The 22220-nt window shown below is 39.9% G+C and overlaps 1 long non-coding RNA gene and 1 gene segment (V, D, J or C); one reads left to right on the top strand and one right to left on the bottom strand.

Annotated features, from left to right (window-relative positions):
* Positions 1 to 18534, bottom strand: part of LOC123386315 — a 33889-nt gene extending 15355 nt beyond the window's left edge. The window contains exons 1-2 of the long non-coding RNA XR_006600095.1: positions 18396 to 18534; positions 18068 to 18163 (exon numbers count right to left, since the gene is read on the bottom strand). This is a non-coding gene — a long non-coding RNA (uncharacterized LOC123386315). The remainder of the gene's footprint in view (positions 1 to 18067; positions 18164 to 18395) is intronic.
* LOC123386310 lies at positions 6888 to 7473 on the top strand. The segment is given in 2 exon segments: positions 6888 to 6997; positions 7097 to 7473. Coding segments are annotated over 2 exon segments (408 nt in total).
* Positions 18535 to 22220: the final 3686 nt, after the last annotated feature.

Here is a 22220-nt window from a genome sequence, read left to right as displayed (position 1 = left end):
ATTCATGCTCTGTCTCTCTCTGTCCCAAAAATAAATAAACGTTGAAAAAAAAATTAAAAAAAATATTTTTCTTAATTTTTATAACTATATTTTTTACATTTCTGTAATTTTTTTTCAAATTCTATTTTACTTCCATCATTTTATTTTACTCTACCTCAGTGTACTTCCGTTTTCAAATTTCCAGTTTCCTTTTTACTTTTTCTTTATTTTTCTGTTTTTCTCTTCTTCGTTTCTGTAGTTTTTCTGGAATGCAGAACGAGAAAAACTTCATTTTACTTTCAATTTCTATTAAAAATATTTTTCCTGGGGCGCCTGGGTGGCGCAGTCGGTTAAGCGTCCGACTTCAGCCAGGTCACGATCTCGCGGTCCGGGAGTTCGAGCACTGCGTCAGGCTATGGGCTGATGGCTCAGAGCCTGGAGCCTGTTTCTGATTCTGTGTCTCCCTCTCTCTCTGCCCCTCCCCCGTTCATGCTCTGTCTCTCTCTGTCCCAAAAATAAATAAACGTTGAAAAAAAATTTTTTTAATATTTTTTTCCTTAATTTTTTTACTATATTGATTGCTTTTATGTAAATTTTTTCAAATTCTATTTTACTTCCATCATTTTATTTTAGTCTACTACGGTGTATTCACTTTTTGAATTTTCAAATGATTTCTTTTTTTTCCTTTTTGTATCTTTTTTCTCTTTTTTGTTTCCTCTCTTTTTTCTAGAATACAGAAAAAGAAAAATAATCACATTTATTTTTAATTTTTATTAAAAATATTTTTCTTTATTTTTTCCACTATGTTCTTTACTTTCCTGTATATTTTTTCAAACTCTATTTTACTCCCATCATCTCATTTTAGTCTCCTTCAGTGTATTCATTTTTTCAAATTCTCAAATTATTTCCTCTTTGTCCTCCCCCTCCCATTTTTTTCTCTAATCTGTCAAACCACTTTCAACACCCAGAACAAAACACACCTAGAATCTAGCATATTCCATTCAATTTGTGTGTGTGTTTAATTTCTAATTTTAATATTTCTGTAATTTTATCTTTTCATTTCAATTTTGCAACCTCACTAATTCCTTTTCTCCCTTCAAAATGATAAAATGAAGGAATTCACCCCAAAAGAAAGACCACGAAGAAATGACAGCCAGGGATTTAACCAACACAGATACAAGCAAGACTTCTGAACCCGAATTTAGAATCACAATAATAAGAATACTAGCTGCAGTCAAAAATAGATTAGAATCCCTTTCTGGAGAGATAAAAGAAGTAAAAAATAGCCAGAATGAAATTTAAAATTCTATAACTGAGCTGCAATCACAGATGGATGCAGCGGTGGCATGGATGGATGAGGCAGAACAGAGAATCAGCGCTATAGAGGACAACATTATAGAGAATAATGAAGCAGAAAAAAAAGACGGATATTAAGGCAAAAGAGCAAGATTTAAGAATTACAGAAATCAATGACTCATTAAAAAGGAAAAACATGAGAATCATAGGGGTCCCAGAAGTGGAAGAAAGAAATAGGGGTGGAAGGGTTATGTGAGCAAATCATAGCGGAAATCTTTCCTCACCTGGGCAAAGACACAGACATCAAAATCCAGGAAGCACGGAGGACTCCCATTAGATTCAACCAAAACCGGCCATCAACAAGGCACATCATAGTCAAATTGACAAAGTACTCGGGCAAGGAGAGAATTATAAAACCAACAGGGAAACAAAGTCCATGACTTACAAGGGAAGACAGATCAGGTTTAGCAGACCTATCCACAGAAAGTTGGCAGGCCACAAAGGAGTGGTGGGATGTATTCAGTGTGCTAAATCAGAAAAATATGCATCCAAGAATTCTGTATCCAGGAAGGATGTCATTCAAAATAGAAGGCGAAATAAAAAGATTGCCATACAAACAAAAATTAAATGAGTTTGTGACCACTAAACCAGCCCTGCAAGAAATTTTAAGTGGGAATCTCTGAGGGGAGAAAAGATGAAAATATATCTGTATGAATAAATAAATACCAAAATCAACAAAGATTAGAAAGACCAAAGAACACCACCATAAACTCCAACTCTACAAGCATCATAATAGCAATAAACTCCTATCTTTCAGTACTCACCCTAAACGTCAATGGACTCAATGCCCCAATCAAAAGACACAGGGTAACAGAATGGAGAAGAAAATAAGATCCATCTATATGATTTTTACAAGACACCCACTTTAGACCTAAAGACGCCTAAGATTGAAAATAAGGGGATGGAGAACCATCTATCATGCTAATGTTCAACAAAAGAAAGCCAGAGTAGCCATATTGATATCAGACAATCTAGACTTTAAAATAAAGACTGCATCAAGAGATGCAGAATGGCATTATATCCTTCATAATCAAAGGGTCTATCCCCCAAGAAGACCTAACAATTGTAAAAATTTTTGCGCCAATTGTGAGAGCACCCAAATATAGAAATCAATTAATCACAAACATAAAGAAACTCATCGATAAGAATACCATAATAGTAGGAGACTTCAACATTCCATTCACAACAATGAACTGATCACCTGATCAAAAAATCAACAAGAAAACAATGGCTTTGAATGACACACTGGACCAGAAGGACTTAACAAATATATTCACAACATTTCATCCTAAAGCAACAGAATATGCACTCTTCTCCAGTGCACATGGAACTTTCTCCAGAATAGACCATATATGGGACACAAATCAGCCCTAAGTAAGTAGAAAAAGATCAAGATCATACCATGCATATTTTCAGACCACAATGCCATGAACTCAAAATCAACCACAAGAAAAAATCTGGAAAGGTAGCAAATAATTAGAGACTGAAGAACCTACTAAAGAATGAATGGGCTAACCAAGCAGTTAAAGAAGAAATTAAAAAGTATATGGAAGTCAATGAAAATGATAACACCACAACACAAAACTCTAGGATGCAGCAAAGGCGGTCATAAGAGGAAAGTATATAGCAATCCAGGCCTTCCTAAAGAAGGAAGAAAGATCTCAGATACACAACCTAACCTTATGACTAAAGAGCTGGAAAAGGAACAGCAAATAAAACCCAAAACCAGCAGAAGGCAGGAAATACTAAAGATTAGAGCAGAAATTTGTGTTATCGAAACCAAAACACAGAACAAATCAATGAAACTAAAAGCTGGTGCTTTGAAAGAATTAACAAAATTGATAAAACACTATCAAGTTTGATCAAAAAGAAAAGGAAAGGACCCAAATAAATAAAATCAAGAATTACAGAGGAGAGATCACAACCAACACATCAGAAATAAAAACAGTAATAAGAGAATGTTATGAGCAATTATATGCCAATAAAATGGGCAATCTGGAAGAAATGGACAAATTCCTAGAAACATATACACTACCAAAACTGAAACAGGAAGAAATAGAAAATTTGAACAGACCCATAACCAGTAAGGAAATTGAATTAGTAATCAAAAATCTGCCAAAAGACAACAGTCCAGGACCAGACGGCTTTCCAGGGCAATTCTACCAAACATTTAGGAAGAGTTAACACCTATTCTCTTGAAAGTGTTCCAAAAAAATAGAAATGGAAGGAAAACTTCTAAACTCTTTCTATGAAGCCAGCATTACCTCGATTCCAAAAACAGACACAGACAACACTTAAAAAGAGAACTATACACCAATTTCCCTGATAAACATGGATGCAAAAATCCTCAACAAGATATTATCCAACCAGAAACAATAATACATTAAAAAATTATAAACCACGACCAAGTGGGATTTATACCTGGGATGCAGGGCTGGCTCAATATCTGTAAAACAATTAACGTGATTCATCACATCGATAAAAGAAAGGACAGGAACCATATGATCCTCTCCATAGATGCAGAGAAAGCATTTGACAAAATACAACGTCCTTTCTTGATAAAAACCCTCAAGAAAGTAGGGATAGAAGGACCATACCTCGAGATCATAAAAGCCAGGGGTGCCTGGGTGGCGGAGTCGGTTAAGCGTCCAACTTCAGCCAGGTCACAATCTCGCTGTCCGTGAGTTTGAGCCCCGCGTCAGGCTCTAGGCTGATGGCTCAGAGCCTGGAGACTGTTTCCGATTCTGTGTCTCCCTCTCTCTCTGCCCCTCCCCCATTCATGCTCTCTCTCTCTCTGTGTCCCAAAAAAATAAATAAACGTTGAGATCATAAAAGCCATATATGAAAGACCAAATGCTAATATCATCCTCAATGGGGAAAAACTGAGAGCTTTCTCCCTAAGGTCAGGAAAAAGACAGGGATGTCCACTCTCGCCACTGTTATTCAATGTAGTATTGGAAGTCTTAGCCTCTGCACTCAGACAACACAAAGAAATAAAAGGCATCCAAATTGGCCAGGAGATGGTCAAACTTTCACTCTTCACAGATGACATGATACTCTATATGGAAAACCCAAAAGACCCCACCAAAAAACTACTAGAATTGATTCATGAATTCAGCCAAGTGGCAGGATATAAAATCAACGCAGAGAAATCGGTTGCATTCCTATACACCAACAATGAAGCAACAGAAAGAGAAATCAAGGAATCTATCTCATTTACAGTAGCACCAAAAACCATTAAATACCCAGGAATAAATCTAACCAAAGAGGTAAAAAATCTTTACACTGAAAACCATAGAAAGCTTATGAAAGAAATTGAAGAAGACAAAATATGGAAAAACATTCCATGCTCCTGAATAGGAAGAACAAATATTGTTAAAATGCTGACAGTACCCAAAGCAATCTACATATTCAATGAAATCCCGATCAAAGTGACACCAGCATTCTTCACAGAGCTAGAAAAAATAATCGTAAAATTTGTATGGAACCAGAAAAGCCGCCGAATAGCCAAAGAAATCTTGAAAAAGAAAACCAATGCAGGAGGCATCACAATCCCAGACTTCAAGGCATACTTCAAAGCTGTAATCATCAAGACAGTATGGTACTGGCACAAGAACAGACACTCAGGGGTATCTGAGTGGATCAGTCTGTTAAGCATCTGACTTTGACTCAGGTCATGATCTGGCAGTTCGGGAGTTAGAGTCCCACATCAGGCTGTGTGCTGACAACTCAGAGCCTGAAGCCTGCTTGGAATTCTGTGTCTTCCTCTCTCCCTGACACTCCCCCGTTCATGCTCTGTCTCTGTCTCTAAAAAGTAATAAATAAATGCCAAAAAAAACAAAACAAAACAAAACAAAACAACAGGCACTCAGATCAATGGAACAGAATACAAAATCCAGAAATGGACCCACAAATGTATGGCCAACTAATCTTTGACAAAGCAGGAAAAACTATCCAATGGAATAAAGACAGTGTCTTCAGCAAGTGGTGCTGGGAAAACTGGACAGCGACATGCAGAAGAATGAATCAGGACCACTTTCTTACACCGTACACAAAAATTAACTCAAAATGGATGAAAGACCTCAATATAAGTCAGGAAGCCATCAAAATCCTCGAGGAGAAAGCAGGCAAAAACATCTTTGGTCTTGGCCGCACCAACTTCCTACTCAACATGTCCCCAGAGGCAAGGAAAACAAAAGCAAAAATGAACTACTGGGACCTCATCAAAATAAAAATCTTCTGCATAGTGAAGGCAACAATCAGCAAAGCTAAAATTCAACTGACAGAATGGGAGAATATATTTGCAAATGACATCTCACATAAGGAGTTAGTATCCAAAAATCTATAAAGAATTTATCAAACTCAACACCCAAAACACAATCCAGTGATGAAATGGGCAAAAGACATGAATAGATACTTCTCCAAAGAAGACATCCAGATGGCCAACCGACACATGAAAAAATGCTCCACATCACTCATCATCACGGAAATGTCAATCAAAACCCTAATGAGATACCACCTGACACCTGTCAGAATGGCTAACATTAACAACTCAGGCAACAACAAATGTTGGCGGGGATGCAGAGAGAGGATCTCTTTTGCATTTTGGGGGTCAATGCAAGCTGGTGCAGCCACTCTGGAAAACTGTATGGAGATTCCTCAAAAAACTGAACATAGAACTCCCCTACGACCCAGCAATTGCACTATTAGGCATTTATCCATGGGACACAGGTGTTCTGTTTCAAAGGGACACATGCACCCCCATGTTTATAGCAGCACTATCAACAATAGCCTAAGTATGGAAAGAGCCAAATGTCCATCGATGGATGAATGGATAAAGAAGAAATGGTAAATATATACAATGGAGTATTACTCGGCAATCAAAAAGAGTGAAATCTTGCCATTTGCAACTATGTGGATGGAACTGGAGGGTATTATGCTAAGTGAAATGAGTCAGTCAGAGAAAGACAAAAATCATATGAGTTCACTCATATGAGGACTTTAAGAGACAAAACAGATGAACATAAGGGAAGGGAAACAAAAATAATATGAAAACATGGAGGGGACAGAGCATAAGAGACTCATAAATATGGAGAACAAACAGAGGGCTACTGGAGGGGTTGTGGGAGGGGGGATGGGCTACACTGGTAAGGGGCACTAAGGAATCTACGCCGGAAATCATTGTTGCACTACATGCTAACGAATTTGGATGCTAATCTTTAAAACTAAAAATAAATACTAATTAAAAATTAAAATATGGTAAGAGAAAATAATGCGCGATCATGCTGTTGAGGTAAATATTTCTTAAAGATTATGCCGAAGCCTCCATTAATAAAGGTAAAAATCCAAAACTGAAAACAAAAAGAATTCTTCATATTGTCTCACCGCCATCCACACAAACTAATGTTGAAGTGCGTCCCTATCCTGTCATTCACTTTTACACAATCAAACCTAAGTCTGGAGCTTGATATATATGTCAGAGGTCATGCAAATGAAGCCCTCTCTGTGCTGATAAAACCAGCCCAGCCCCGACCCTGCAGCTGGGAGACGAGCCCCAGCCCCAGAAGTCCCAGGTGTTCCCAGTCTGTGATCAGCACAGAACACACACACCTCACCATGGAGTTTGTGCTGGGCTGGGTTTTCCTGGTTGCTCTTTTAAAAGGTAATTCATGGTGAACGAGGGACACTGAGTCTGTGAATGGATATGAGTGAAACAGTGGATGTGTGACAGTTTCCTGACCAAGATGTCTTGTGTCTGCAGGTGTCCAGTGTGACGAGCAGCTGGTGGAGTCTGGGGGAGACCTGGTGAAGCCTGGGGGGTCCCTGAGACTCACCTGTGTGGCCTCCGGATTCAACGTCCGTAGCTATGCAATGAGCTGGGTCCGCCAGGCTCCAGGAAAGGGGCTGCAGTGGGTCTCAGCAATTAGTAGTGGAGGTAGCACAGGCTACACAGACTCCGTGAAGGGCCGATTCACCATCTCCAGAGACAACGCCAAGAACACTCTGTATCTGCAGATGAACAGCCTGAAGACTGAGGACACGGCCACATATTACTGTGCGAGAGACACAGTGAGGGGACTTCACTGTGAACCCAGACACAAACCTCCCTGTAGGAGAGGATAAGCACCACCAGGGGGCGCACACTATGCACAATTCTCCTTTGTGTTCCCAGGCGCAGGTGCAGATGGAGGTTACAGGCAGGTTTCCTGTCAAGAGTCTGGGGCTTCCTCTCCACACAGCAGTTTCCCCAGGGAGCCTCCCTGGTTCTATGCTTCTGTGTTTACATATTAACTCTCTGGATTAGCAACTGGGTTGTCATAGGGAAACTAGACTAATGTGCACAAAGACACAGTTGTTTGCACTTGCTTACTCCAGTCCCTCAACATGAGTGAATTACAGATTTCCTGAGGCACAACAGCTTCACCTTTACAGGATTCCCAGATGCGCTCCCTGTGCAGCCAGGACCACAGGATCCCACAGCTCCTCCTTATCCTAACCCAGCCCTTGTCCCAGTCAAACAACGTGACACTTTCTTCATAGCCCTTTGCTACTCAGGACTTTAAATGAGCTGCAGCTTTATTCAATTACCCAAAATAGAGACAAACAATCTCCATGTATCAGTCAAGATTCCCCTGAGGAACAGAACCCAAAGGTCATTGGTTTCCATAACTAAATATGTTGAGAAGTCCATGATATCCTGTCACAAGCAGAAGACCCAGGAAAACCAGTGATGTAATTCTTGTCTGATTCTGAACTAGTGTCTAGTCTCAGAACATGGAGAGCTGATGATGTAACTCTCAGAAAAAGGGCCAGAGGAGACCAATATTCCAGTTTAAACAAGCACATGGGAAGTAAAAATGAGGGAATTCGTCCCCCATCTGCATCAGATTCTAGTCACAACCTTAATGGAATGGGTGGTGCCCAGGCAGAAAGAAACCATGGATGGAAATGCCAATCTCTTCTGGAACACATCACAGACATCCACAGAAATAGTGGTGAATCTGGGCACCCATGACTCAGTCAAGATAACCCATGAAGTTAATCATGACAAGTCAACCTCCTGTAAACGTGGAGCTCAAAGACTGAAGATTTAAAAGTCGATCCCATCATTGGGGTGGAGTCTGGTGGGCATAGCAGTGCTCCTGTGGAGGAGGGCAGAGGCCCATAAGGGGAACTGTGGTCTGAGTATCCCCTGGGTCGCATGGGGAGAGACAATTCCCTTTGTGGAGTGCATTTGGGAGACGGGGCATTGCCTCTCATAGGACAGGAGAGCTGACAGGCACCATTAAAATTCCCTGATCATTAGCACAGGAGCCTCTTCTGAGAGCAGCTAGCTGGACGCTGCCTTCTGGTTGTTCTTCACCATGTACTCCAAGCCCCTAGTGTTCATGCAACTGCCCATCCGGGGTAAACCAGCTCCAGGCACAGCACATCAAGACCCTCTCCCAGAGGATCAGTGGGGTCCCTGTATATTGAGTTCATACAATTTGGAATTTTCAAACCCAGCTAGAGCTCCTGAGATAAAACATAAGAGCCCTGTGCCACCAGATGGGCCAATGGCTTGGACGCAGACAGGGTGAAAGCAATTCTGACAGAAGCCTGGGACCCACAAGTGTTCTCTCTGTGTGAGGGCTTCTTGAACAGGGGAGGCTGGGAACTCCAACTCCAGGGACTAGAGAGGGAGCTGATGCCAGTATTTCCCCCCACCAATCAGGATGGACGTATTTCACTCAGCAGCACAGCATCCCCAGTGGAAGCTGAACCACTAACACCAAGCTCCACCTACTCCAGCCCCCATCAAGTGCTTGCTTACTAGGAAAGAGTGCCTGGAAACCAGAGCACCACTGCACCCCTTCCTCAAAAGACCACCGTAAACCCCCACATGCACCAAGTCAGCTGATCATACAGTGAGGCATATCCTCACCTCTAGGGGAGATAGGAATTAGCCTCTTTTAACAAGCAGACCAAACTCACCTAGTTAGAACTCACAACACTGGGGACAAGTTCAAACACTCCCCACTGGAGGCAAGGAGAAAATCTGCAGAGGACTGTCCTGAGGGACAGAGCAGCCATAACACGACAGCACAGTGCCATGGAACATAAAACAAATGCTTCATGAAGTGTCAGGTCCTGGACAGTATGTTAACACTCCTCAATAAAGATACACTCTAGAAGCAGAGAAGATAACAGGATTTTCTAAAACATTTAAGAAGGCAGAGACATAGACAACAACATGATGGAGGAATTCATCCTAAAAGAAAAAATGATAAAAGGTCATTGTGAGGGATGTAATTAAAACACATAAACTAATGTGCCTCAAACAGAATTTCTAAAACTCTCATATTGAAACAAGATTTTCAAAAAGTATCATAAGGATACGATCTGTGCTTGAGGAAAATATATGAGACATGAGGGATACCCTTATTGCAAACAGAAAAGACCTAAAAACTAGTCAGCATGAAATTTTAAATGTTGTAACCGAGATGTGAAACTGATTGGATATAATGACCTCAAGGCTGAAAGAAGCAGATGAATGAGGATGGGACATAGAAGATAAAAGTATGGGGGAAATGAAGCTGGAAAGAAGAGGAAAATTAAAATATTGCATCACAAACATACACTTAGGGAAATCAGCAACTCCATAAACAGTAATAACATTCTTTTGAAAGGTATCCCAAAAGAATAAGAGGTAGAAAAGGGGGGATACATTTTAGCTGAGTGAATTATAGTGAAAATTTCCACAAGCTGCGGAAGGAAATAGACATCCACATCTAGGAGGCAGAGAGAACACCCATTAAAATAAAATTAAAAAAAAAGGCAGGTCAACACTGAGACATATCATAGGAAAATGGCAAAATATCCAGATAAAGAAAAACCATAAAAGCATCAACACAAAAGAAGTTGCTAACTAACAAGGGAAGATTAAAAAAAAACTATGGCAGATGTCTCTACAGAAACCTTCATGCAAGTAAGGAGTGGCATCATATCCTCAACATGTGCATTTGAAAATTATGCAGCTAAGAATACGTTCTCCAGCAAGGCAGTCATTCAGATACAAGGAGTGATAGAATTTCCCAGACAAATAAAACCAAAGGAGTTCAGGCCTCTAAATCAGCCCTGCGAGAAATTAAAGGGGACCCTTTGAGTGGGAAAGGAAGACTACAAGTAACAAAGACTAGAAATAAACAGAGAAAATCTCCAGAAACAATGCCTTTGGAGGTAATACTATGGCACTAAGTTTATATCTATCAATTACTGTGAATGTAAATGGGCAAAATGCTCCAATCAAAAGACATAGGATACCACAATGGATAAAAACAAATACAAGATCCTTCTATACATTGCACACGATTGACTCATTTTCAACCTAAAACACCTGTAGATTGAAAGTGAGGGGAGGGTGAACAATTTATCATGCTAATGGACGTCAAAAGAAAGTTGTAGTACCACACTCATATCACACTAACTAGTTTTCAAACCAAAGTTTGTTACAAGAGATCAGGAAGGCAGTATATCATCATAAAGGGGTCTATCCAACAAGAAGATCTGAAGCTTTAAATATTTATACCCCAAAAATGTAAGCACTGAAATATATAACTCAATTAATAAGAAACATAAAGAAACTCATTGATAATAGACAATAGTAGTAATAGAGAACATTAACACTCCACTTACAACAATGGAAAGACAATATAACCTGAAAATCAATAAGGAAACAATGGCTTTGAAAGATACATGGACTGAATGGACTTAACAGATATATTCACAACATTCCATCCTAAAGCACCAGAATACACATTCTTTTTGAGTGCGCATGGAACATTCTCCAGAACAGATCACATACTATGTCACAAATCAGCCCTCTACAAGTACAAAAGGACTGAGATCATTCCATGCGTATTTTCAAACCACAACACTATGAAACTTGAAGTCCACCACAAGAAAGATTTGGGCAGCCCCACCAATACATGAGGTTAAAGAACACTGTAGTAAAAGTGGAATGAGATTTTCAAGAAACTACAGAAGCAATAAAAAATACATGGAAGAAAATGAAAATGAAAACATGCCAGTTCCAAACCATCTGGGATGCAGCAAAGTTGATGGAAGAGTGAAATATATAGCAGTACAGGCCAAACTCAAGAAAGAAGAAAGTTCTCAAACACACAACCACCTTACAACTAAAGGAGCTAGAAAAAGAACAACAAATGAACCCTAAAGCCAGCAGGAACATGTAAACAAAAGAGATCAGAGCAGAAATAAATGATATAGAAACAAAAAAAAAAAAACAGTAGAACAGATGAATGAAACTGTAAGTTGGTTTTTGTAAGAATAAATAAAAATGATAAACCCATGGGCAGGCTTGGCAAAAACAAAAGAGAAGGGACGTAAGTAAATATAATCAGAATTTGAGAGGAGACATCGCGACTGACACCACAGAAATATAACTATGAGAAATAGTTTGGAGATTTATATGCCAACAAATTGGGCAATCTGGAAGAAATGGATAAATTCCCAGAATAATGTAAACTACCTAAACTGAAAAAGGAAGAAATAGATAACGTGAACAGACTGATAATGAGCAAAGAAATTGAATCATTAATCAAAAATCTACTGACACACAAAATCCAGGGCCAGATAGGCTCACAGGTGAATTCTACCAGATATTTAAGAAGAGTATAAAATATTCTATTTAGGTAGAATAGAATATTCCTGTCTTCACAAACTGTTCCAAATAATAGAAATGGAAAGAAAACTTCCAAATTCATGCTATAAGATCAGTATGATCGCAGTTCCAAACCAGATTAAACCCCACTAAAAATGAGACTTACAGGCCACTAGCCCTAATGAGCAAGAATGCAAAAATTGTCAAGAAAATACTTGCAGGGGCACCTGCGTGGCTCAGTCGGTTAAGCGTCCAACTTCGGCTCAGGTCGTAATCTTGTGGTCCGTGAGTTCGAGCCCCGTGTAGGGCTCTGTGCTGACAGCTCAGAACCTGGAGCCTCTTTCAGATTCTGTGTCTCCCTCTCTTTGACCCTCCCCATTCATGATCTGTCTCAAAAATAAATAAACGTTAAAAAAAAAAGAAAGAAAATACTTGCAAATTGAATCCAACAATACATTAAAAGGATCCTTTAACGTGACCAGGTGGGATTTATTCCTTGGCTGTAAGGGTGGTTCAATAGTCACAAATAAATCAATGTAATACATACCATAAATCAGAGAAAGGATATGAATGATATGACCCTCTCAATAGATGCAAAAAAAAAATTGAGATAGTACAACATTCTCTCTTGATAAAACCCTCCACAAGGGATAGAGGAAACACACCTCCACATCATAAAGTCCGTACATGAAAACCCCACAGCTAATATCCTCAGCGGGGAAAACAAAACCTTTTCCTCTACTGTCAGGAACACAAGAGGGATGTCCACTCCCATCATTCTACTTAACACAGCACTGGAAGTCTTATCCTCAAAAACAGACAACAAAAATAAATAAAGGCATTCAAGTTGGAAAGAAGAAGTCAAACATTCCCTCTTCACAGATGACATGACACTCTATATAAAAAACTCAAGACTCCACCAAAATATTTCAAGAATTTATACACAAATTCAGCAAAGTCACAAGATAAAGTATCAACATACTGAAATCTGCTGCATTTCTACACAGCAATAATGAAGAAACAGAAAGAAAAATAAAAAAACGATCCATCCCGTTTACAATTGCACCAAATATAATAGGATACGTAAAGAGTTAAAATATCTATACTCGGAAGACTCTAAAAACGGTGAAAGAAACTGAGGATGACACAAAGAAATGGAAACACCTTCAATGTTCATGGATTTAAGGAGCAAGGAGTGTTGAAATGTCTATGCTACACAAAGAAATGGGAGACTTCATGATTATGGATTCCATGCTATATTACAAAGCTGTACTTATCAAGACAGTAAGCTACAAGCACAAAAGAGACACATAGATCAAGAGAACAGAAGAGTAAACCCAGATATGGACTCACAAATGTATGGCCACCTCATCTTGGATGAAGTAGGAAAGACTATGTAATGGGAAAAAAGACAGCCTTGTCAACAAAGGGTGTTGGGAAAACTGGACCAGAACATGCAGAAGAATGAAACTGAACCACTTTCTTACTCCATACACAAAAATAAATCTAAATGGGTGACAGACCTAAATGTGAGACAGGATACCATCAAATTCTAGAGGAGAACAGGCAGCAACCTCATGGACATCGGACATAGCAACTTCTTACTAGACGTGTCTCGAGAGGCAAGCGAAACAACAGCAAACTTGAACTACTGGGACCTCATCAAAATAAAAACCTTCTGCACAGCTAAAGAAACAATCAACTAATCTAAAAGGCATTCTACAGAAATTAAAAAGGTATTTGCAAGCCACATATCTGATAAAGGCTTACTATCCAAAATCTACAAAAACTTCTCAAACTCAACACCCAAAATACAAAGAATCCAGTGAAGAAATGGGCAGAAGACATGAGGAGATACTTTTCCAAACAAAGCATGCAGATGGCTAACTGACACACGAACATATGCTCAACATCACTCATCATCAGGGAATTACAAATCAGAACTACAATGAGAGATGCCCACACACCTGTCAGAATGGCTACAATTAACGACTCAGGAAACAACAGATATTGATGAGGATGAGGAAAGAAGGGAACCCTTTTATACTCTTGGTGGGAATGCCAAGTGCCCGGACCATTCCAGAAAACAGTTTTAAAACTAAAACTCAAACAACCTTACACACCAGCAATTGATCTACTAGGATTCATCCAAAGCATACAAAACTTCTGATTTGAGGAAGTACATGCACCCCATGTTTACAGCAGCATTAACTATGACAGACAAACTGAGGAAAGAGACCAAAAGTCCACCATGTGATTAATCTGCTATATGTCTAGAATGGTATATTACTCAGTCATAAAAAAGAATGAAATCTTGCCATTCACAAAGATGTTGATGCAGCTAGAGGGTATCATGCTAAGCACAGTAAGTCAGTCAAAGATAACAAACACCATATGATTTCCTCATATAGGGAATTTAAGAAACACAACAGATGATCTAGGGGAAGGGGTAAAAGAGCAAGAAATCATAAAAAAACCTCTAAGGTTAGAGACCAAACTGAGGGTTGCTGGAGGGCAGGGGGGAGGGTGGGGTAATGGGTGTTGGGGATTAAGGAGGCCACATGTTGTGATGAGTTCTGGGTGTTAATGTAAGTGATGAATCAATAAATCCTACTACCGAAATATTACAAAATATGTTAAATAACAAAAATTTAAACACAAACTTAAAAAACTTAAAAGTGGAAAATAGGAAGGGAGAATTGTTGTCACAAATTGTCATGAACATGGAATCTAAGGTAGTGAGTCTAATGTCTTGCATTTACTCATTATATCCCTACTTGATGGTGGACATAAATTAACATACTCATGAATTTTCACAGCAGTGCCAGGTGGGCTGGAATTCAAACCACAGCTGCCCTTCCCAACTCCACTGTGCCCACACATTATGGGCAGCTTGTCCAGACACCTGCACAAGAACCCTGGCTGGACCTCAGCAGGGACCCACATCTGAAGAACTGGAAAGTGTGAACAGTTGACACTTCCTAAGAAGCTCTGGGTTTCCTTCCCCGACTTGCTGTCTCAGCTTCCTTGTCTTCCTTTCCTGTATCTTAAAGAGAACCATGTTTCCTGTTAGTGGTTCATGAAAGTGAGGGGCTATATGTTCTATAAACATTCAATATGACAGATAACATACAAGGGGACAAAAAAAAGCCCATATGATGCAGCCTGTCTCAAGGCTCCTATCACCCAATGTGGTAGAGTACAAATAAACCTAAGTATTCATTTGGTAAAAAAAAAAAAAAAAAAAAAAAAAAAAAACTGCACAGCACGTTGGAAAAGTATTAAGAGATGAGAAGCCTGGAGGAATTCCACAAATGCAGATATGAGCTCCCCTTGTAAGGAAGAAGAAAAATTACAGTCCCAACAAGCAAGAGTAAAATAATTTTAGGAAATGATACAAGAGCTTCAATGTGTTCTATTCATGAAGTGTCTAAATTTGGCAATGCAAAAAATGGATTTTGAGGGTTTCACATAGAATTGCGAAGGAAAAATTGTGTCAAGAACTCGGTTGTGTGCACAGAGCTCAACGGCTCCTGAGACATATAGAAAGCCCACCACCTGAAAAGGTAAACGTGTTTTTTGACCCCAGGAGCATATCTATCAAACCTGATGAGCAGTCTGGCCAAAGAGACACAGAATGGCAACTCTTGTGAAATTTGAACTTCAATTTCAGCATGAGAACCTAATTTCCATATATTATGAAAAACCATGCCATGAAAATGATTTGCTAGAGTCTATAAATTTAAAAACAAACGACAAAACTCTAAGTCACCAGAGACCAAATAGAGAAGAAGTCAACGTTGAGAGAAAACAGAAAAAAACAAGACTTTTAGTTACATTGTAAGTCAAGATATCAGTGGGGTGCCTGGGTGGTTCAATTGGTTAAGTGTCTCACTTCAGCTCAGGTCTCGATGTCACGATTTGAGGGTTTGATCCCCATTGTCAGGCCCTATGCTGACAGCTCAGAACCTGGAGCCTGCTTCAGATTCTGTGTCTCCCTCTCTCTCTGCTTTTCCCCGCTCATGTTCTGTCTCTCTCTCCCTATCAAGAATAAACATTTTAGGGGTGCCTGGGTGGCTCAGTCGGTTAAGCAGCCAACTTTGGCTCAGGTCATGATCTCGTGGTCTGTGAGTTCAAGCTCCGCGTCGGGCTCTGTGCTGACAGCTCAGAGCCTTGAGCCTGTTTCAGATTCTGTGTGTCCCTCTCTCTGACCCTCCCCCGTTCATGCTCTGTCTCTCTCTGTCTCAAAAATAAATAAACGTTAAAAAAAAAGAATAAACATCTTTAAAAAATATTAGTCACAAGCAATCAATCGTCAAGAAAATGAAAACTATAGCTAAGAACACAACCCCATAAAAAGAAATAAAATAAATAGACTTTGTGAAAATCAAATATGCTTATCTGCCCACATGAATACCCATAGTAAGATAAGTTACAGAGTAAGAGACATATTCACAAATTGCATAACCACCAAGGGACCTGCATCTTGAATATGCTAAGAGCCCTCAACAGTCAATAGGAAGAAAGGAAACAAACCTCCCTAAAACAAGCACAGCCTTGTGTAGTAGACATCCTATCCTTGAGGTTATAGACACATTAGGTACGGACTGGAGAAGACTCTTCACACCATCGACTGTCAGGGAAATTCAAAACAAGAATGCAATAGATGCCCTATAGACACATCCCAATGGCTCAGGAATGAAAACAACACTGACAGCAACATCCAGGTGAGCATCCAGCATACGTGGGGCCTCAAACAATGCAGGAAGGATTGACAAATAAACACCAGCTCTGGAAAACCGTTGGCTGTTGCTTATGAAATTATACATGGATGGCATAAAAAAGAACCTGGAAATACCACTCCCGAGTATTTGTCCCTGAAAAATGAAATCCCATGCTCAGAAAATAAATGGTGTGTAAATATTTATAGCATCTTTCTTAGTGTTAGAAGCTCAGAATAAGGCGAAAGTCTTTCTAAATATAAAGGAATAAACCAACTATGAAACTTCCATCAATGGGATGCTTTGCCAGAGAAATGTGACACTACTGATGCACACCTGAAAACAGGTGAAACTCAAAGACATGATGTGGAGGGAAGGGCGGTAGTCCCATCATTACAGAGGTGGTGTGACCTAGGACATTCACACAGCCAGACCATGGTGACAGTGGTTTGGTTGGGCATTCCTTATCTCTTTCTTTCCCAAACCACATGATGAGATACTCTGCTTCATTTAAGAGCACTCCTATGTTCAACCACCCTCTGATGTATGGAGTCTCCACAGACTGAGCCCTACAACCTCGGACTCCTCTGAATGGAGAGTTGTTGAGACCATAATCTCACATGTGTTCTGACAGGAGCTGTTCCCTCCACTGTCCCTGGCTCTGGCTCTCTCCTGCAGGTGAGCAGGAGTAGGTTAGGAATCCTCCACTGAAACTATTGGTCTCCTGCACCTGACTCTCCCACAACATGAAGCCCAGACCTTCCTCACACTTAGCTGGAAATGAAGTCAGTTCTATAGGAACAGATTTGCTCCTTGATTTAAAGGATTGCTCCATCTCCCCCTTACCCTGGGCGATACTCTGGGCAAAGGTCTGCAGCTGCAGGGCATGTCGGGGACAAACAGGATTCCAAAGAGTTTGGAAACTGAGGGCTCTGTTTAGGGGTGGCTGGCAGCTTCACTGTCTTGTGGCTTGCTTGTCCTGGTGGCATGAGACTCCTGCCATACAAGTCAGGTCTGGGGTGATCAGGTTCCCAGCATCCCTAGTGGACTGTGCCCAGGGCAGAGCTTCCTTCCTGGGAGTGGGGCTGCCAGCAATGAGTGAGTCGCACATCTCAGTGGCACCTGCTGGGGCTTGGCCTCAACAGCAAACAGCTTAGGGTCACTGACATCCTGTCTCTCTGGGAAAGAGTACTCTGAACAGGAGCTGGTCATCGGGAACCCTGTGTATTGGCTACAACAGTCTGGAGGGGAGGTTGCAGCCAGGCTCAGTGGCACATGCCTGTAGTGCCAGTTACTTGCACTGGAGTTTCTACTTGCTGATCTGGGGTGGGAAAGGAAAAGAACATACCTTAGTTCAAATATTCTAGGTATTCTTTCTGGTAGTATATTTTCTGCAATAAATGCTTCTTCATGGGATGTATGCCAACTTGGCCATTTGCAGGCACTGTAAATACATTATTTGAGTTTTTCTTCAAATTCCAGTTAGTTAACATGCAATGTAATATTACTTTCAGGTGTAAAATACAGTGATTCAACATTGCAATACAGCACCCAGTGTTCGTTATGAGCGCTCCCCTTAATCCCCATCAACTACCTCCCCATCCCTCCACCCACCCTCCCCCCTGGTAACCATCAGTTTTCCCCCTATAGTTAAGTATCTGTTTCGTGGTGCTTACATGCTTCCATGGGTTAGGCCCACGACTCTTGATCTGGGCTCTTGTCTTGATCTCATCATTCCTGAGATCGAGCCCCACTTTGGTTTCTGCACTGACAGCACGACGTTTCCTTGGGATTCTCTTCCCATCTGCCTCTGCCCGACCTCCCATTCTCTCTCTAAATAAATAAGTGAACATTGAAAAAATCGCCTATTTCTTGGTTTGCCTCTTCTCTCTTATTTGTCCCTTTGCCCATTTGTTGTTTCTTAAATTCTACATATGGATGCAATCATATATTTGTCATTCTCTTATTTCAGTAAATATAATACTCTCTAGGCCCATCCATGTCCTTACAAATAGCTAATGTCATTCCTTTTATGGCTGAGAAATATTCCAGTGTGCGTGGACGGGGTTATGTAGATATACCACCCCATTCTATACCCATTCATCAATCAATGCATACTTGGGCTGGGTTGTTTCCATTGCTGGGCTGTTTGTGACATAGCTGCTATAAACATAGAGGTACAATTCCCTTCAATTAGTATTTTTGTATCCTTTGGGTAAATACCTAGTAGTGCATTTGTTCTATCGTAACGTAGTTGTATTTTTAGCTTTCTAAGGAAACTCCATGCTGTTTTCCATAGTGGCTGTGCCAGTGTGCATTCCCACCAGCACCTCGAAAAGGATCCTCTTTCTCTGCATCCTCACCAACACCTGTTGTTTCTTGTGCTGTTGACTTCAGCCTTTCTGACCAGTGTGAGTTGATATTTCATTGTAGTTTGGATTTATATTTCCCTGATGAGGAGTGATGTTGACCATCTTTTCATGTGTTTATTGACAATCTGTAGGTCGCATTTGGAAAAATGCTTATTCATGTCTTCTGGCCATTTTTTAATAGGATTATTCAGTTCTGGAGTTGAATTTTATACCATATATAGAAAACCTGAAAGACTCCACCAAAAAAAAAAAAAAAAAACCCCGCTAGAACTGGTACAATAAACCTGTAAATTTGCAGCATACAAAATCAATATATAGAAATTTGTTACATTACTATACACCAATAATGAAGCAGGAGAAAATCAAGGAATCAATCCCATTTAAAATTACACCAAAAACCATAATATACTAGAAATAAAGCTAAGTAAAGAGGTAAAAGATCTGTACTCTGAAAAGTCTGGGACATTTATGGAAGAAATTGAAGAAAACACAAAGAAATGGAAAACTATTCCATGCACATGGATTAAAAGAAAAATCATTGTTAAATGACAACACTATCCAAAGCAATCTAGACATTCAATGCAAATAATTCAATTTCCTGTCAAATACTACCAGCATTTTTCACAGAGCTAGAACAAATAACTCTAAAATTATCATGGAACCACCAAAGACCCCAAATAACCAAAGATATTGAAAAAGAAAAAAACCTGGAGGCATTACAATTCTGGATATCAAGCTATACTACAATGCTGTAGTCATCAAGACAGGATGATACTGGCAAAAAAAGACACATAGAATAATGGAAAAGATTAGAAAACCCTGAAATGGACACATCACTATATGATCAACTAATCTTTGACAGAGCAGGAAAGACTATCAAATGGAAAAAGTCCTTTCAACAACTGGTGTTGGGAAAACTGGACAGCATCGTGAACTTGTAACGAACCTGGACCACTTTCTTACAGTACACACAAAAATAAATACAAATTGAATGAAAGACCTAAATGTGAGACAGGAAACCATCAAAATCCTAGAGGAGAACACAGGCACCAACCTCTTTGACCTTGGCCAGAACAAGTTCTTACTAGACATGTCCCCAGAGGCTTGGGAAACAATAGCAAAAATAAACTATTGGGATCTCATGAAGATAAAAAGCTTCTGCACAGCAAAGAACAAATAAACAAAACTAAAAGGCAACTGACAAAATGGAGGGGAGATATTTGTATGACATCTCAGATAAAGGGTTAGTATCCAAAATCTATGAAGAACTTACCAAACTCAACACTCAAAAAACAAATAATCCAGTGAAGAAATGGGCAGAAGACATGAATACATATTTTTCCAAAGAAGACATCCAGGTGGCAAAAAGACACGAATAAAGATGCTCAGCAACACTCTTCATCAGTGAAATATAAATCAAAACCACAATGAGATACCAACTCACACCTGTCACAATGACGAAAATTAACAATTCAGAAAACACAAAATGTCAGCAAGGATGCAGAGAAAGCGAAACCCTTTCGCACTGTTGATGGTAATGCAAATTGGCGCAGCCACTCTGGAAAACAGTGTGGAGATTCCTCAAAAAATTAAAAACGGAACTATCCTGTGATCAAGCAATTGCATTTATCCAAGGATACCAAAGGTATCCAAAGGATACCAAAATGATGATTCGAAGGGGCAAATGCATCCCAATCTTTATGGCGGCCTTATCAACAAAAAACAAATTGTAGAACAGCCCAAATATTCATCAACACATGAATGCATAAAGAAGAGGTGGTAAACATATACAATGCAATATTACTTAGCCATCAAAAAGAATGACATCTTGCCAATTACAATAATGTGGATGGAACTACAGTGTATTATGCTAAGGGGAACAAGTCAGTCAGAAAAAGTCAAAATCCTATGATTTCACACATTAGTGGAATAGAAGAAACACAACATACGGAAAGGAAAAATAAAATAAATCAAAACAGAGAGGGAGGAAATCAGAAGACACTCTTAAATACAGAGAACAAACTGAGGGGAAGTGGGGGAGGTGGGCTAAATGGCACGTGGCGATTAAGGAGGGCACTGGTTGAAATGAAAACTGGGTGTTATATGTATGCGATGGTTCCCTAAATTCTACCCCTAAAATCAGTACTACACTGTATGTTAACAGATTGAATTTACATTAATATAATACAAGAAAATTATAGAGAGAGAGAGACTACCTCAAAATAGCAAGCTTTTGCACAGTGAAGGAAACAATCAACAAAACAAAAAAGCAACCTATGGAATGGAAGAAGATATCTGTAAATGACATATCCTCAGGGTTAGTTTCCAAAACATATGTTTTTTTAAATTGTTTTCAAATTATCAGTAGAGAGTGTGTCCATGCAGTTCAGCACACTGTTGTGTGAGAAGCAAAACTCGTGTCTTCCACTTTTATATTGTGGTAAGATCTCACTGAACATGAGACCCACACTCTTCACAAAATTTTAACCATACCTTACAGCATTGTTAATTACAGGGGTAATGATGTGGAGACCCCCCTAGAAATTAATCATCTTGCATAACACAAAATAATAGCCCTTGAGATCTACTCCTCATTGACCCTCCCTGCCGGCCCTGGAAACTGCCATTTCACTCTCCATTTCATTGTTATCAAAACCCAAATTCAGCTGCCTGTTGCTGGAAAGGTCAATGGTCAAAGTTTTAGTTTTGGTGGGAAAGGAATTTGAGCTATATTCAGAAGGCCAGCCACTGGGGAAAAGGCAAACTCTTACCCAAATGCCAACTCTGAGGTTTCTCCCTGACCCAGGGCGTTTTAAAACAGTAGAGGGTACTTAATCAAGCAAGGGAGTGCCAGGGTCAATACCATCTTTTGATCATGGGCAGACTCCATGGTGCAAGCTGCGAAAGTAACCTCAACTTCCCTGCATCTCCAGCTGAAGAGGGAACCAAACTACATGGGAGGAGACTGCCAGAGGCCAGGAAACAACCACCATAAGGGATTAGAGGAGAAAATCCCTGGGGCTCACACATGGTCAGCAGTACTTTCTGTTCTTCCCAGCTGGCATAAGAAAATACTAAAATACAACCTTGTAGTTCACCAATCATCACTCAGAATACTGACAAATGTTT

The sequence above is a fragment of the Felis catus genome, chromosome B3, assembly GCF_018350175.1.
Source record: "Felis catus isolate Fca126 chromosome B3, F.catus_Fca126_mat1.0, whole genome shotgun sequence".
Taxonomy (NCBI): domain Eukaryota; kingdom Metazoa; phylum Chordata; class Mammalia; order Carnivora; family Felidae; genus Felis; species Felis catus.
Note: the sequence above shows the minus strand (reverse complement) of the source record. Positions and strands in the feature narration are given on the sequence as shown.